General features: G+C 55.7%; 1 protein-coding gene across 3 annotated transcripts in view; it reads right to left on the reverse strand.

The window, feature by feature from the left end:
• Positions 1–17086, reverse strand: part of KCNN3 (potassium calcium-activated channel subfamily N member 3) — a 166491-nt gene that overhangs the window by 86648 nt on the left and 62757 nt on the right. For all 3 annotated transcript variants that reach the window (XM_025997170.2, XM_072732466.1, XM_025997169.2), the window contains exon 2: positions 3766–3861. In XM_025997170.2, the coding sequence (XP_025852955.1) occupies positions 3766–3861 (96 nt within the window). The remainder of the gene's footprint in view (positions 1–3765; positions 3862–17086) is intronic.

Genomic DNA, 17086 nt, shown 5'->3' on the forward strand with positions numbered 1-17086 from the left:
CATTCTCCACCCCCTGCTATCCTGCCTTCTGGGATGGAACCACAGACATGAGTCAGAGCCACCTTCGCTCAAGGGTGGCAACCACGGGGAAGCACAGGTGATTTCGGGTTTCCAGGGCAGAGCAGAGGGCTCCCAGGCCAGTTCCACACACCGTGGACTTCACCACAGGTGTGGCCAGTGCAAGAGCGAGGGACAAGGAGCTCAACCTTGTGTCCTGGTTAGCAGCTTCCAACATGAGGCTCTGCAGCCTAGGGACAGGAGGCCAGCCTGACCACCAGGGTGGGTGGTGACACTAGACTGCATGGTTACTGGGACTCTCCTAGGAAGAACACCATTTTCAAAGTTTTGGAAAATAAATGAAATGCATTGTTTTTGTGTTTTCATTTCTTTCCAGGTCACACTGGCCTGGGGATAACAGATACCTGAGCCTTTGAAATCTCCATGCTACAAAGACCCAAGCAGGAAAACCTGAGGAGAAATGGGGCAGCCATCTTCAAACGACAGAGGCCGCCTTGTGGGGGGTGTGGGCACCAGGGCTGGGTGGGCGTTCTGGGGAGGCCCACTTCCTTTCAAGGGAGGGCAGACTTTCCAAAAACCCATGCTATTCATCAAAGGAGAGCCCCCCTCGACCCGGGAAGGACCCCCACCTCGACCAAGGGAGGAGCCCTCCTCAACCAGGGAAGGAGCCCCCTTAAGAGGCAGTGGCTCCCTGTCACAGGCAATGTCCTCAGAGCTACAGGTGATCCAGCACAGGTCACCTCTGGACCTTCCAAGCCTGAGAAGGTGAAGGCACCTTTGGGAGCCTTCCAAGCCTGAGGCCCTACTACAGGAAGCTAGAGTTTGCTGAAGAGCTACCCAATTTCAGGATACTGCCTCAAGAACATAAGCCATCCAAAATGACAGTAAGAATACTATTCCAAAAGATACCCAGCCTCAGGTGTGTGAGAGTGGGGGGGGGGGGCAGATAAGAGGTGCAGACACAGTTAATTGGGTCTCTGCTAAAACTGAGCCAAGCGGGATCCCTGGGTGGCGCAGCGGTTTGGCACCTGCCTTTGGCCCAGGGCTCGATCCTGGAGACCCGGGATCGAATCCCACATCGGGGTCCCGGTGCATGGAGCCTGCTTCTCCCTCTGCCTGTGTCTCTGCCTCTCTCTCTCTCTCTCTCTCTCTCTCTCTCTGTGACTATCATAAATAAATAAAAATATTAAAAAAAAAAAAAACTGAGCCAAGTCAGTGGTAAGTGCATCCTCCACACAAGACCCTGCCACCAAGCCCATGGAGCAGATGTACCCCACCCCGGTCCCCCCAGATGAGAAGAAGCTGGCTGCCCGGCCTCACCCCTGCAGGTGCCCCAGCACTGCCCTCTAGACACTCACCAGCAGGTCCCCAGTTGCTGCAGGCCCAGAACTAAACCAGGAGGTTAGAACTTGGGAAGCTTAGGATCCCCGAGGAACCGAGGCCAAGATCACAGGGCCAAGGAGCAGTCCCAAGTGCTTGGACACTGGACATCTTGAATCAGCACCCTTATATTCAAAATGTGCACCACAGTCCCCTGCTCTCTGTCAGACACTGCGGGTCTGGGGAAATGCAAAGGTTAATGACATTGCCTTCCCTAAGTTTCAGGAGAAAGACACAGAACCAAGAACGGCAATATAGCTGGGCCGGATACATCCGAGGGACCTGCCTGTAGGAACAAGCCTCCCACACTGACTATGGGGACCGAAGCTGTTCCCACGTCCCTCAGGCAGGAGAAGGCCCAGCTCTGGGTGGAAATAGCCCTACTGGAAAGGTAAGGGGACAGTGGGAGCCAGGGACCGCTGACTCCCCGCGTGACAGGGCCCCAAGGCCACAAGGCACAGCTCCAGCAGGCTGAGGGTGCAGGCAAACCCCAAGCCAGGGCAGGGCAAGGGGGGTCCAGCCTCCTGCAGGACTAGGTGCCCACCTGGTGGACCCACCTGGTGCACGGATGAGCCCACCTGGAAGTGGGGGGAGCAGAGGTCACAGGAAGGCCACCAGTTTCCATTTCTCAAACACCTACCCTGGACTCTCAGAGTCCAGCAAAGTGGGTGATGTGACTTCCATCCTTCACATGGGGACTGAGCCTGGAGAAGCTGTCACTAACCCAGGGTCATGCAGGCTGAAGGGTCTGAGCCAGGACTCGATGCCATTGCTTTCACATAGTTTCTCTAAACTGTGAGTTCCGGGCCATGATGAGTGGCCAAAGGAAGCAGTGTCCTCTGCTACCCGTAACTAGGGCGCCATAGATACTGGGTATGAGCCGGGCCCCAAGGGTGCTGAAGGACATGGTGGCACTGCCCTGGGCTGGGCCAGGCCAGGTCCTGCCTTTCCTCTTGGGCCTGGGCGACATCTTCCCCCAGGGCAGGGGCATACATAGCAAATGGGCTCCCTCCAGATGAGGACGTAGGGCTGCAGAGGGATGGAGGGCATCCCAGGCCCCATGGCTGGTTTGGGGCAGGGTGGGACCTGGCCTGGGGCCTGGATGGTGACTCTTGGCCTCCGTCGGTTCCTAAGCCTGTCCCTCCTGCCTGTGCTGGGTCCTGCCTGGGGCTGGCTGGACAGCAGTCTGGATCAAAAGCCACCAGTTCCACGTAGATCCAGCCCTGTGAAGGAAGCTCTCTGGTAGAGTCTGACACAGCCCTCTGAGTACACATTCTGTCTGAAAGCCTGCAACCCCTGGAGACTAGAGAGTGCTCTGGTCATTGACAGCCTGGAGCCATCCAGGCCCACCCCAGGGCCCCTGACACCTCCACCCCTGCCTCTGCAGCCACCCCACCCAGAAAGCCCCAGAAAGCCCCATAACAACAGAGAGGAGATTAGTGTTTCCGGCTCACAGAGCACTCCCCATCTTGTCCTCCCAGCAAAGGTGCTCCAGACAGAGAAAGGTTGCAGGGCTGGCCAAAGACATGCTGTGGGAAGAGGTCCTGGCTGAGACTCAACCCAGTTTTTCTGACCAAGCTCTGGTCTTTGTCAATGTGTCGCCTGTGGCCCAGATGTGGATCTAGCAGCCCTCCTCCAGCCAAGGGACCGGGATTATATCCAGACTCACATGCATGTGAGGAAAAGCATCTGGAGCAGGTCAGTCGGCAGGGCAGGGCAATGGGGGGACCCCGGTGTCCCAGGAAGAGGATGCAGATCTATGGACTCCTGCCTGCCCTTCCCAGCCCAGAGGGCCCCTGCCCCCGTCCACCAGACTGGAAGGGCACCCAAAATCTCTCTGGGAGCTGAGTCACCTCTGAGCAGAGGAAATGGCAGCCCCCTCGCCCACATCAGACTTGTATTCTACCTAGAAAATGACTCCTTCCCCGCCTTCAGGGTTCAATGGGGGTAAAGTCAGAACTACAGACTGCTGGTAGGATTTGGTGCATTTTGAGAGTATAGGTGCATGCAAGGGGACACGGGACAGGTCTGCCTCAGTGGGGGTCAGTGGGTCAAGCTCTGAAAAGGTCCAGCAAGAGGCAGGAAAGGCAAAGGAACTCCTGAGGCCTTCTCATAGTGCAGGGGTGCTGGGTAAGGATCCTGGCGAGGACTGCCCGCCAAATCACAAAGCCATGTTTGCTTCTGCGACCTCCAAACAAAGAGGCTGTCACAGCCGTTCTAAAGCCACAGGGCAGCCCCAGATCCCCCCTTCATGAGGGTCCAAACTGGAAGGGAAGAGCCATGACCAGCCCTCCTGCACACTCATGCAAGCCACCTCCCAGGGGCAAGCATGGGCACTGCACCAGGAGGGGAGGGGCCAGCACCTACCTGGACTTCCCGTGTGTGGTAGGCAATGATCAAACCCAGAAGGATGATGGTAGACAGACTGATAAGGCATTTCAGGGCCAAGGAAAACATGGAATCCTGCAGGAGAAACAGAAAGGGAATTAGGACAGCCAGGAATGGGGCCAGCAAGGGGCTCTGCCAAGGGGGAGGGGGACATGGGCGCAGTTACCAGCCCTCCCTTGGGGTCACCGGCCCTCTTTTGGGCTGGGCCTGGACCCAAGCAGCCCCCTCAGCCTCTGTTTTCTAGAGTTAAAGCTTATTTGCGTTCCTGGGATGGAGGCTGCTGGGCAGGACACCTCGCATTCGCTCTCCGTGGCTGTTTGTTGATGGAGCGTATAGGACTTTGCCTCCGTGCTCATACATCATATGAACATAATTCCTTTTTGTGCTGCTATTTTATGGTTAGGGCATCAGTATCGCGCCAGCATGGGCCTGTCTTTCCCTGATCCTCCCATCTCTGCCAGCGCAGGGTTTTCTTAAGCATGAATTTGAACGTCCTGGCAGGTGCACTCATCCCCCATTTTAGGTCAAGAACAGGGAGGGATCAGGGCGGCAGAAGAGCTGCTGGGGAGCAAGGGGGTCCCCCCTGTGGAGGGAGGGCAGGCGGGGGAGCCCCCAGGGTTCCCTGCATCTTCCAGCCCCAGTGCAGCACAGAGAACCTCCAGGGCTCCTGGCTATATGATCTTAGGCTGCTCACTCCACATCTCTCTCTCTCTCTGCCTCAACTGTCTAATGTGTCCAGGGCGGGTAACACCAGTGCCTGCTTCAGAGGGTTGCTGGGAAAAATCAAGGCCAAGTCCCTAGACCAGGGCTTGGCCATGGGAGGCATGGCTGCTTCCGTCACTCACTTGGCATCCTCTGCAGGTTCAGGGTGTCCAGACCAGGACACGGTGCCCTGCTGGGCATTTGGAAGCCAGGAAGTTGGGACGACTCAGGACCCAAGGGAAGATGAGAATGCAGCCTGAACTCCTGAGCACTCACTCATACAAGCAACACCCCGTGCTCACGCACTGCTGCTCATAATCACACCTGATTTCTGTAAAGCACCTTATAGCTTACGAGGTTTCACATAGTTGCTCTCATCCACCCTCACAACAGCCCTTGGCCTCTATCCCAACCTCACAGACTTTACGGGACAAGGCTCTGGGGCAGGTGGCCTGTGCCAGAGTTCAAAGCCAAGGTCTCTGATGCGAGCCTTGCCCAGAAGCCCTCAGGCTTGCTCTGCGAAGGTCGTACCCACTTAAGCAGATCTGAATGACAGCTCAGGACAGTAATGGAAAGTATTTCCAAGGCAGGTTGCGATGAATTGCCAAGTGACGCCAACAGCAGGGCGGGGGAGGGCTGGATGGAAGGAGTCCCCGAAAGCACACAGGGCAGAGCGATAGGTGGCTCAGGTCAGCAGGGTTAGGTGGTGGGATCCAGCGAGGCTAGCTCTGGAGTGAGGGGAGGGCTTGGACCTGCAGATACCCAACCCCATGCTCCACCCCCTACCCCACCCCCCCCACCCCCCACCCCTGGTGGAGACAAGGAAGAGCCTCTCCCTGGGGTCTGTCAATCCAACATTCATTTATATGATACAATTCCTGGGCAGGGTCCCCTTTGTGCCAGACAAAATTGTGCTGGGGCCCAAGGGGCAATGGATGAAATTGTTTTCATGAAGTTTCAAGGCCTTCTCACTGCTTGAGCACCAATGGGATGTGCTAGAGCTACAGGATGTTTGGAGAGTGCCCTGCCTGCCAGGAGCTTCCCACCTGGCTCACGCACAAGCCCCAAGCCCGTGTGCGGGTTCATCCAAGGCAGGGAGGGAGGTCTCCATTCTGCACACAACAGTCTATACCTGAGCCAGCTTTTGCTGAGCCTCCATAGTCCACCAGGTGATGAAGCACAGCCTGTGGTTGCTGGCCCCACACACACATGTGGAGGTGTCCAGAGCTCTGGCTGTGGGCACTGAGCACACAGAGCAGACATGCAGACTTCATGCAGGTTCTGTCTTTGGAAGCACAACTGCGTGCCTGAGACACCACCTGACCTAGAGGTTTGACCGACAGAGGGCTGGAGACAGCAAGCTCTGAACTCACACTATCTCAGAACAAGACAAACCTCCCTCCAGGAGCCAATGGGGACAGCTCACACTGTTCTTGAGGCAGAAATGACCCTAACTTCTCCCGCCAAGGGAGCTGAAGGCATCTGGGGAGCATCACACCTCCCCTGGGAAGGGCTTGGGATCAGCTACACATTTCAACCTCTAATTTGTTTCTTTTGGCAGAAATGAACTAAAATCAGAATCCAAGTCTATTTCCAACATTTTAGAGGAAGAGGTAAAGGGAAAGGGGCCAGGTGCTGTCTCCCCTCCTTTGAGCCTCTTCCTTTTGTTCTAAAACTCAAAGCTTTTACATAAGAGGCAACTTCCACCTGCTTCTTGGTTTGGGTCAGCTCCAGCCCACAGGGAGACAAGCTCTGCCCTGGAGCAGCAGGACACTTGCCTCCTTGCAGACTTCCTTGCATTCTACTACATGTCAATGAAAAATAAACCATTAACAATTTTTAAGAGCTGGAAAACACATCACAAGTCTGGCTGGGCTAGAAATGTTTTCTATTTGTTAAAATGTTGAATTATCATCTTTTCCTTGCTGCCTCAGCTCCAAAGAAGCTTGAAATTGAGATGGTTCATCTGGGGAACAGAAGCCCACTAATTAGCCGCCAAACAACACATGGGGGTACCTGCCACCTTGATCCGAAGGGCCAGAGGGGCAGAAAGACTGAGGGGGGGGTGCTCCAGTCAAAGGATCAACAACAGAGTAGTGACCTTAATATGCAGGAATGCTTAGGAACTACATCCCCGCAGATGAGTCATTTTTAAAAGCCATTTATTCCTAAATGCCCAACACTATGAGAGTGCTTAAGTAAATTTGAGAATAGCCAGTGATGGAGCACTAGGCAGCCACTTAAAACCATTTCTGTAGAGAATACGTGAAGAGAAAAGACTTATGATATAATATCAACTGAAATGCCCAGACACCAAAGCTGCATATACAGTATTTCCAATTATTTTTAAATGTTGTACTTTTTTAACATAAAAAGGACTGAGAATATAGTATCATACTATTTAAAGCGTCCTAGCACACAACCTGCAGCATGTGGCTGTATAACCAGCCAGGGAAAGCTGTAGCCCCACAGACACTATGTGACACTGTGCTACATCCAAGCTCTGTGTACAACAGGTGCTTCATAGGTACTTCTTGAAATTACTTAATAACAAATTGCTTTTACCCGACGTTTATTGAGTACCGACTGTGTACCAGGTCCCAGACGAGGCTTCTCACATGCTCATCCTACATACAAGTCCACAATGTCTCCATTTTACTGATAAAGAAGCCGAGAATCAGAGAGACAAAGTGACTTTTCCAAGTCACACAGCTAACCCTGATTTCAGCTATATACCAGAATTTTCCTATATGCCATTCCTCCCCCGCTGACTGAGACTGTACAGTCATCCTGGCAGAGGTGGCCACAGCCGTCCCCTGGGGCTGACCTCTCAGGGTCAACATCCACCTGTACTACAGCACCACATAGGGGCCTGCCGTGTAAGGTGGGCATAGTTAAGCCACTTTTACAGAGGAGGAAGCAGAAGATCCAAGACGTTACCCAATCCAGCAAGGCAGGACTCGAGAACCCAGGATTACTCCAGATCCCGAGCCGCGGTCATGCACAAGCACCCCTGCCCACCCTGCCCTGCTGTGAGGACTCAGGGGCGCAGATATGTCCTCCCCTGAGGCTGTACTTCCCCGAGGCTGTGTGGAGCACGGAGAAGTGTGTTCCCTGCTTCTGCACCAGACTTGTAGCTTCCAAAGACAGGCCTGACTTGTAACGATTACGGTAGATCTTCCCAGAGATGCCCAAGTCCAAAACATGTTTGGCTCATTGGGACATTAGGCCTGTGGGGATGAAGAGAAGTTTAACCAAGGTAGGGGTGTGTGGGTGCCCCTCAACCAAGCAATGCCCCCCAGGTGTGTACCTGCACACATGCATGCACCTGTGCTCCATTCGTGGTCTCCGCCACGGGCCTGAACTCCTGGGAGGGAAGAGACGATGTTACCCAAAGTCTTCATTTCCTGAACTAAGATCTGCATGTTGTGCATGCAATCTGGGAGATCATAGATTTAGAAATGTTTTCTATCGGATAAGGTCAACTTTTCCTTATTTCATGGAGAGGCTCCAAACTTGGCTGATATTCAGCCTCAGCCTAATCCTCCAGCTCCAGAATGGCCATCCTAACCAGACGCTTGCTAATGGACTCCACACAGGAAGGAGGCCTTCCTTGGTGCTGCTCTCTGCCCCCACCACACCACCGACTCTCCCGTGCTTCCCATACCAGTGGTTTAAGGTTGCAGCAATTTACAAAGATGCTCCCCAGATATTTCAGAAAAGCACCTGTGGCTGCCCGCAGTGGGCCATTCATTCACTGACCCATTCACCCTATGCGTGTTTATTGCGCACATAGCCGTGGCCAGGCCCTGTGCCGAGTACTCGTGCAATACCAAGGATTCCTCACCTCCTCCATCCCCCCAACCCCCCACCCCGCCTGCTGAGCCTGAATCCCACCAAGCAGATGAAGGGGCAGGTGAGCAGGGCCTGGAGAAGCTGGGCTGGGATGGTCAGAGATGGCTAAGAAGCCCAGTGGAGAGAGAAGGCCTATAGGCAGCCCTTAGGTGACCAGGCATGATGTGTACCAGAGGAGGGGCTCCTGACTGTCCATCCCGAATGTGAGATAGGGATGCAGACAGCACCTCTCCCTAGACAAGTTCCTGCTCCACTCACTGCCCCACTGAGCCTGCGGTGCGTGAGGCATATTCTCAGCACAGAGTGAGGCTAAGTGGCCACCCTCCTCTCTGGCCCAAATGCCGGCAGGAACACCATGAGAGCTACCTGACAGGGGCCAGGAGAAGGGCCCTGACCTATGCCCATGGGAAGACAGCCACTCACCCCTTCCCCAGTCTCTGGGTGCTGAGCTGGGAGCTCTGATCCTGACCTGGATGCTCTGCAGGGTGGCCTTACATGGAGCAGCAGACCTCCCCACCTCGCCAGGGCAGCCGCACCTCTGCCAGGATGGCCAGCTCCCACCACCATGGGTGCCAGATCTGCCCACTATGTGCACTGGCTCAAGTGGCATGGTGGAAGCCCCAGAAGGACAGGGGTTTCCAATCCTTCCACTTCCACATCCCCGTACATAGGGTGTCATCAGGCACATAGTAGGTCAACAAATACTAGTTAAATGTTACCTATTTGAATGCAGTTGGTGCGTTTTTGAGAAGTGTGAAGCAGGTGGACACTTCCATCTTAACTTTCCAGATGTGGAAACTAGAGGGTAGAGTGAAGGCAGCGGCCTACACGGACTGTGTGCTCACTGCGGCCAGGCACTGTGGCCACTGCTCTCAACCCTCCCAGCAACCCCATGGGGCCTGAGGATGCTCAGTCACGTGCCCACCAATCCTGAGCGATGAGAAGCCAGGGACTGGATTCCAGGCCCTAAGGGGAGCTGGACCCACAGGTCTGTGCTCCCTCCACCCAGTGGGTCCCAGGCCAGCCTCCCCAGTGGGACCAATCCCGTGTATCACCTGCCCCCTGACAAGGCTCCCATCATGTCACCGCTGAAGCTCTGTCACTGACACCACAGACCAGAAAGAGCCTCAGGTCAGGGCTGGGGTCTGTATCATCCCCACACATGCGCAGCCAGGGCCAGGCCCACTGTGGGGAGGGCAGGCGGAGATGTGTGTGGAGTGAAGGAATCCAGTGGTTCCCCCCCCCCCCAAAAAAAAAAAACCATCAAGCTAAATTGGCTTGGGGCATTTCTCTGTGGCCTCCCCTTTGTCATTCCCAGAAGGAGACAGAACCTGATGTCTGAGGGACACCACACAGTTAATAACAAGGACACTCGGGTCTAAGCAGAGGGGACCATGTGATGCTCAGTGAGGCTGGCGTGACGGCCAGGACACCAATTAGGAGGACACAACCCACCACAAGCCCTGGCTCTCCTGCTGCCTGATGCCCCAAGGAAGTAAAAAAGGTCATTGGGGAGACTGTGGTACCAAAATATCAAGTCAGATAGGGCACCCCCAAGGCCACACATGTAATTCCAATTAAGGAGATGGTTTCCTTTACAAGGTCTGAGCAGAGGGGAGCTGGCACATCATGAATTCTCGACTACGTGCTTATTTATAGTTTACTTTCCTGCCTCACTTCAACATTGGCAAAGACTCCCTGCAATTCAATCAGTTTTTATTACATGCCTGCCACGTGGCAGGTAGGATAGGCACGATGAGGTCTTTCAGACGGCAGTTTGCTGTTTGCCCTCCCACAGCACCAAAAGCTGGCCCACCAAGGACTCTTCTGGACGTGAAGGCAGCACTTTACAAACGTGCGCTGGGGGAGCGGGTGTGAGAAGGCCTCTGGCTCGAACTCCACGCCATGAATCCAGGGGCGTCTGTCCCCCAAGCCCAGCAGGTGGCTGGCAGTGCAAGGGAAGCCCGCCAGGCACCTCCAACCCAGGCCATTCCAGAATGGAGGGACCTCGGCCCCACTCCAGAGCAGTTCAGTCGGAATCTGCGGGGAGGCGCAGGCACCGAGGTTTTAAATACTTTAGAGAGGGATCCCTGGGTGGCGCAGCGGTTTGGCGCCTGCCTTTGGCCCGGGGCTCGATCCTGGAGACCCGGGATCGAATCCCACGTCGGGCTCCCGGTGCATGGAGCCTGCTTCTCCCTCTGCCTGTGTCTCTGCCTCTCTCTCTCTCTCTGTGTGTGACTATCGTAAATAAATAAATAATTTTAAAAAAATTAAATAAATACTTTAGAGACTCTCATGTGCAGGCCAGGATGGGGACTGCTGCTCCAGGCTCACAAGAAAATCCTGGAAAGCTGGGATCACCACCACAGCCTCCGGGAGCCACTGTCAAACAGGCAATCATGCACCTTTGTGGAGCCCCAGAATCTCAGCGTGAAAAGGGAATGAGTTAAATACCCCATGACTCTAGGAGAGTCCTGGCATGCAGTCACCCAGTCTGCTTGATTACCTCCAGGGACGGGGAACTCCCTTCCTATCAAGACAGCCCATCTCTACTTTGGAAGGCCCTGACTTTCTCAAAGACCTGGATTCGCCTTCTTGGGTATGCAGCACACAGTAAAGCTAAACAAACACATGCTTCTGTGAAGCCTCACTCTGACTGTGGCATCAGAGACGCTGGTGCCAGAGTCCTTGATCAGTGAGACGCTCCCCGAGACAAACACTCACAGCAGCACAGAACGCCAGGCCTGGAGGCCTCCTGAGATCAGCTAGCCACACATGCTAGGCTATGTGTGAGGACACAGAGGCCCAGTGAGGCTGCTTAGCACCTGCCCAGACCAGCCTCAGTCAAAATAAAGCTTCAAACCTGAGCGCTGGGGCATTCCCACCCACCCTGTCTTCCCTATTTGTGTGTTCTCCATATGCCCAGATCTGGTAGTTTTACCCTCGGACAGATGTAACTTGGCATCTCCTGAGGGGCAGAGAAGCCCATGCTGGTTCCAGAGATGCCAGGTAGGGCCTGCAGACCATCCCCGCCCCTCACCCCTCACCCTCCCCTTCCCTTCCCTCTTGGGCCCACAGCCCCATCTCTGCTACCCCGACAGGGACAGGATGGCAGAAGCAATGCAAGGACATCCGTACTTCCAGCCTCAACAGAGACTCCACTGTGGGGTTCTCAGCCCACCCCAGCCTGGTGCCCAGAGCCAGGCCCCTTTCTCTCCCTGCACAGGGCAACATCGTCCCCTGAGCCTGGCAATGTTGGGCCAAATGAAAATCTTAGGATGCCCAAGAATCCCATATGTGGGAAAACTGCAGCCAGGCTGGCTCCACAGGTGTCCCCGAGGCTGACCAGAGCCTCCCAGACGTCCTTGGAAGGGCCAGCTAGCCCCATGCACCTGCCTTCCTGGCAAGGAGATGAGGCCCAAAGAGGGGCTGTGTCCTTGCATCCGGCTCCAGGCCATACAGCAGCAGTACATGAGGCCAACCCTGCCCTGAGTCCCCCATCCCTGTCCTGGCCACCTATCAGGACAGGCTGCCCGCGCCACTCCACCAGGTCTGGGACCTGGGCCCTTCCTCCATGGTTCAGGGCAACACAGGGGACACAGTCCCAACGTACTATAGGTTCTCCATCTTATTTTTGCTCAAAAGTATCAGAGCTCAAACCTAAACAAAGGGAAATGTTCTGGAAAAATAACCCATGGGCAGAGAAGAGCAGGCACTTGGGTGCAGCCCAGCACTGGAAGGGCTGCCGTGCGGAGACCCAGCTCCGTGGCCTCCTCACCTTTGGCACCAGCCCCTCAACCATGTGCGAGTGCAGGGCCACATCAGGGGAAGTGGTGCCGACCATGAATACGTCCTTTCCTGACCTCCTCCCTCCCAACTCTGGCACCGAACCGTGGCTGCAGGTGCCGGCCTTCCAGCAGCGGCACCCCAGAGCCACATCCCAGCCCCTGTCTGAGCAAGGTCCCGGGCTGCCTGTCTGTGCAGAGCATCAAGCCTCAAGCATGGCCTGAGGGTCCCCGGGGTGCAGCCCCACCTCATGCAGCATGGACAGAACTCGTCCACACCAGTCCCAATTCCACCAGGAGTTTATTCTACCTGCTTCTTTCCTGTAAGAACATGACATGGCCCCAACCTTACGGCAGGTGCTCACCCCCAAGTGCGCTCACATTGGAGCTGCTCCAAGGCAAGACCCCATGGCTCTGACAGGATGCTCCTCTGGGGACAGACAGCCTCCAGATGCAAAGCCCACCAGGATTTCCTGAGACCTGTGGCCTCTCACACCCATTTTCACCCATTTTCACATAGGATCTCAAGCCTCACAAGGAACTCCTGTCCCCATCTGACAAATAAGGAAACTGAGGCATGGAATGACTGTACAATTTGGTGAAGTCACAAGGTAAGTGGAGGCCCATGCCCCGTGCTCCCCAAGCATGCAGGCCCTCCCCCTGAGTCCCACTTGTCCCCAGCCGGCCACAGGGAAGCCAGGCCAAAGCCCAGAGCAGGCCGGCCCTGCTCCGTCCCTGTTGCTAACGTTCACCAGCACAGAGGAAGCATCCTCTCTTGCTTCCAGAGTTCCTGTGAGGAAGACCAGACAGTGGACACGGACATGCTCTACCACTGGGTCCAGGCATCTAAAGGGGTGGCCGTGCCCCCCAGTGGCCCCGGAGGCCAGTGTACACTTGCTGCCTGGCATAACTATCAATATGAATAGTAACTACTCCTCAGAGTTTCCTGGCCTAGACCGTGATTTGTACCATTTCACTACATACGTACAGAGTATCTGCAGCCAGAGGGTCTAAGAGGCCAGAGGGCCCAGCCCTGCCCTTCTGCCCCACACGCCCCAGTGTCCACACCCACCACCAGCAATGGAAGGGCAGGCTTCCTGGTGGCCGTGAGCAGACCCCTGGCCACAGTTCCTGCTCCCAGGCTCGTGGACAGGCATCATCTTCTAGACAAGCCTCATGAGTGGACCCGGCGCTCATGAGTGCAGTGCCTGTGTTCAGAGTGATTCTCCATCATGCTTTCCTGTTATGTCTGTCGTGGACAATCACATGCCTCTCCTGCCTTCCCTCGCCAACCTTCTCAGCACAGAAGAGGCCATGGTGATGGAGAGGCCCAAATATCAGAATATATTTGCTACTGGATCACTGTGTCCCAGATATTAGCTGAGGGTCTTCCTGTTTACAAAGCATTTCTGGGAGATAGGGACAGGCATTCCCATCTCACAGATAGGAAAACTGAGACTTGGGGTACTCCCACAATGACCCAGGGTCACACAGCTCAGGACCCCAAATCTTCTAACACCGTGCTGCCAAAGTATTGTCTTCTTCACAGACCTGTGAATGAGACCCCTGAAAGTGACCTCAGGTTTTGGGGCAGAACAGAAGGGACAGCCTCTGAGGCCTGCCATGGACTCAGTCCACGAAGAGTCAGCCTATACCTGACCCTTTCCCAGGAACCCCCAGGAGAGCACAGGAAGGATGTGTCCTCCTGACCCTGGGGCTCAGGCTGCCTGAGTCCATGGCAGGAGGAGACCCAGAAGCCCTGTGCTGGCAAGGCCACCACAGGACCCCTAGGGCCCCATCTGGGTGAGACAGGGACACCTGCCACCCGAGGAGCTCATGCCCCAGCTCTACTGTGCCCTGTGCTGGACATAGAACCGTAGCTCAGAGCCAATCACCAAGATCCTCCCGTAGCAAAAAAAAAAAAAAAAAAATCTTCCCGTAGCCCCAAGCCTCACCACACAGATGGGACACAAGGCACTGGGGGACACAGCTTGCCAGGGCAAAGCCCACCTCCACCGCCATGGGGGCCTCACTGGCCTTGGCTGGAGCTACAGCAGGGAGCCAGGGGCTGGGGTGCTGGCTGCCTCCCCTCTGCTGTGTCCCCTCTCCCGCCCCGCCTCGCGCTCCTCACCCACATAACTTCCTTCCTGCACCATAGGTACCTCCTTGTTTCCCAAGAACAGGGCTGGCAATAGCTGAGACCCCGCAGCCCCTGGACTCCATGGGTAGTCACCCCAGACTCCAGGCTACTCTGTGCAGGGTCTGGATCCTACTTGTGTCTCTGTCCCCATTACCTGGTACTCGACAAGTACATGGTGAACAAACAAATGGGTAGGTTCGCCCTCTGGGCAGTGAACTGCACAAAGGGTGCGTGGGCAGGTGGGCAGTGCCACCATCACCTTCCTCATCCCACCGACTAAACGATTGTTTCCTTGCTTAGAACACATTGTTTAAGCCTTTACATATAACAGCTGTGAGCAAAGACTAGGAGAACAGAAATCCCAAGCAGCCCCCACCAGGTTCCCCACCCTGGAGAAGCTCTGGGACCCAGCACCAAGGCCGACAAGGCAGTGGGAGAAGTGGTGCTCATGGAGGAGAGCCTGTCCCTCCCACCCCTAGCCATTCCCTGCAGGTGCCAGAGGCTGGGGTGGGGTGGGGGGTGCCAAGCTCCTGAGCACCCAGCACAGACAGTGGCACCCCGAGCCTGAACCCCATTAGCACAGAGAAGCAGCAGTGTCCACACCTCCAGGCAGCCACTCCACTTTAGCTGTTTGTGTCACTTGGGGTCAGGGAGACAGGGGGCCCCAGGAGACTTGTCTCCCTGATGGGGCCCGGCTGGCCTTGGGCTGAGCCAGGTGGGCGTTCCTGCAGGGCTGGAGGAGGCCAGGCAGCCTGAGCCCCAGGGTCAGGAGGACACATCCTTCCTGAGGAACTCACCCTGCTCCCTCCAGCTGCCACCAGCTGTGAACGTGGGGGGATAGCTGGAGACATGGGTCAGGTGGCCAGAGGTGCACAAACAAGTAGGGAATAGAGGGTGTGGGGGCCTCATGGAGTGGTGGTCTCAGGTCTGGAGGACGTCAGTGCTATGGTCTGCCCATCAGATGAGCCCGGATTGGTGCAATCAGCCAGCTGTGGGTCCGAACATGGACCCTCACCCTGCACTCCTGAAAGCCATGTGGATTCCACCCCAGGTCACAGAAGGTGCAAAGTGTGCCTCCCGATGGCCTAAATCCCCCTGGGGCTCCAGGGTCTGCAGGATTGAGCCGGACCCCCAAGCAAGGCACCTGCTCACCGCCCAACCCCGCTCACAGCACAGCCCTCCTGGCCCGATGTTCCGCAGGCAGCATACCAGACCCATCTGTGGGCCTGTGGCTGCCAGCAGCCCCCACAGTGGCCCTCTGCTTCCTCCACTGGGAGCTGGAGCAGAGTGGCAGACCCCCAGGAGAGCATCAGAGTGCAGTCTGTTTACCAGGCTCTGAGCTCCTGGAGTGTAGGAACCAGGTCATCCTGGGGCTTCTCCTCAACCCTTAGCACCTAGCAAGCTGCCCCATATGTGAGAAAAACCTCCATTAATGCGCGTGGAGTTGATAGTCATGGAGATCTGAGTAGCCCCTGGGCAGCATGGGAAGGGCTTCTTTCCGTTCCTAACAGAGCTGCCCACCTACAGAAGGGCCTGTAGCCTCAGGACACCCTTCAACCCCCAATTTTCTTTCTCCCCTCACTTCCTCCCCTAACATGAGGGGTCTTGGACCACAGCCAAGGGTCGGTGTGGTGGGGTCTGTGTGGGGAATACGGCAGCAGAGGCCCCGCAGACGTGGGCAGTGCCTCTGGTCAATGTAGGTGCAGGTCACAGAATGGCGACAGCAACACAGCTGAGCTGGCCACTGAGCTCACCTACCCGTGAAATGAGCCTATCCACACATGGCCGCTGCCAGCAAGGAAGTGCAATTAGCAGCCCTGGGGAAGCAGGGTGATGCATTGCCCACTGCCCCCACCCCATCCAAGGCTCTGCGTGTGCACTTGCAAGATGAGCAGCTCCCATGATGGGAAGGAGCAGTGAGTCCCCGGAAGACCCCCACGCTCTCAGAGATGTGGTTTTATAGATCATTTCCCTTCAAAATTTCTTTTCCCCACCCAGAGTATGAATAGGATATTACACCTGATGGTCGCCAGCTGGTAGGGAGCAAGGTGCCCCATGGGCAAGAGGGTCCCAGGACCTAACCCGCAGGGGGAAGGATGCACACAAAGTGGGCAGTCCACACATGGGCGACCAAGGGCTGGCCCAGACCTCAAGAATGTTCCACGGAGGGTCACTGGGCTCAGCCAGGCTCAGCTGTCACCTACAAGGCCAAGGGGTCCTGGCCACATGCCCGGGGCAGACCCACAGCAGACAAAGCAGTCCTGACCACCCCGAGAGCATTTGCAGGGCCCTGGCTACCAGAGGAAGTGTTTGGGCTGATGGAGAACAGAAGCAGACAGGACTCGGAGCAGGGAGCCGTCTGGAGCTGCCTCACAGACCTGTCAGCGGCCACCTGCTCCTGCCAGCACCGGCAGAGGCTGTGGAGGGCTCCTGGGTAGTCGGGGGTTTCTAGACGCAGCTTAAGAACCGAGCAGGACCAGCGTTAGAAACTGTACTTCCCTGTTTGGTTTATCTATTTGTCTCTTGTAATTTATCTAGTATTTCCCAAAAGGTCACTGGGTGGCGATTTCAATATTGTAAAATTTGTAGAGATGCTCTAAAAGAAATGTACAAATTCCACAGGTTTACACTGGCTTAAAGGTAATATATTTTATTAAAGGCATCTGTTCTGAGTACACTTTGGGTAGGATTTGGTGACCGGCTGGTTAGAGATCCAAAGAGCCTGTGCTATTAGAAGATCCACTGTGTTTTGGGGGCAGTAAAAAGAAGTCAAAGACCTTTGCCCAGGAAGGATTTGTGGATGGAGGAGAAAGTGGAA

The sequence above is a fragment of the Vulpes vulpes genome, chromosome 13 (genome assembly GCF_048418805.1).
Source record: "Vulpes vulpes isolate BD-2025 chromosome 13, VulVul3, whole genome shotgun sequence".
In the NCBI taxonomy this organism is placed as follows: domain Eukaryota; kingdom Metazoa; phylum Chordata; class Mammalia; order Carnivora; family Canidae; genus Vulpes; species Vulpes vulpes.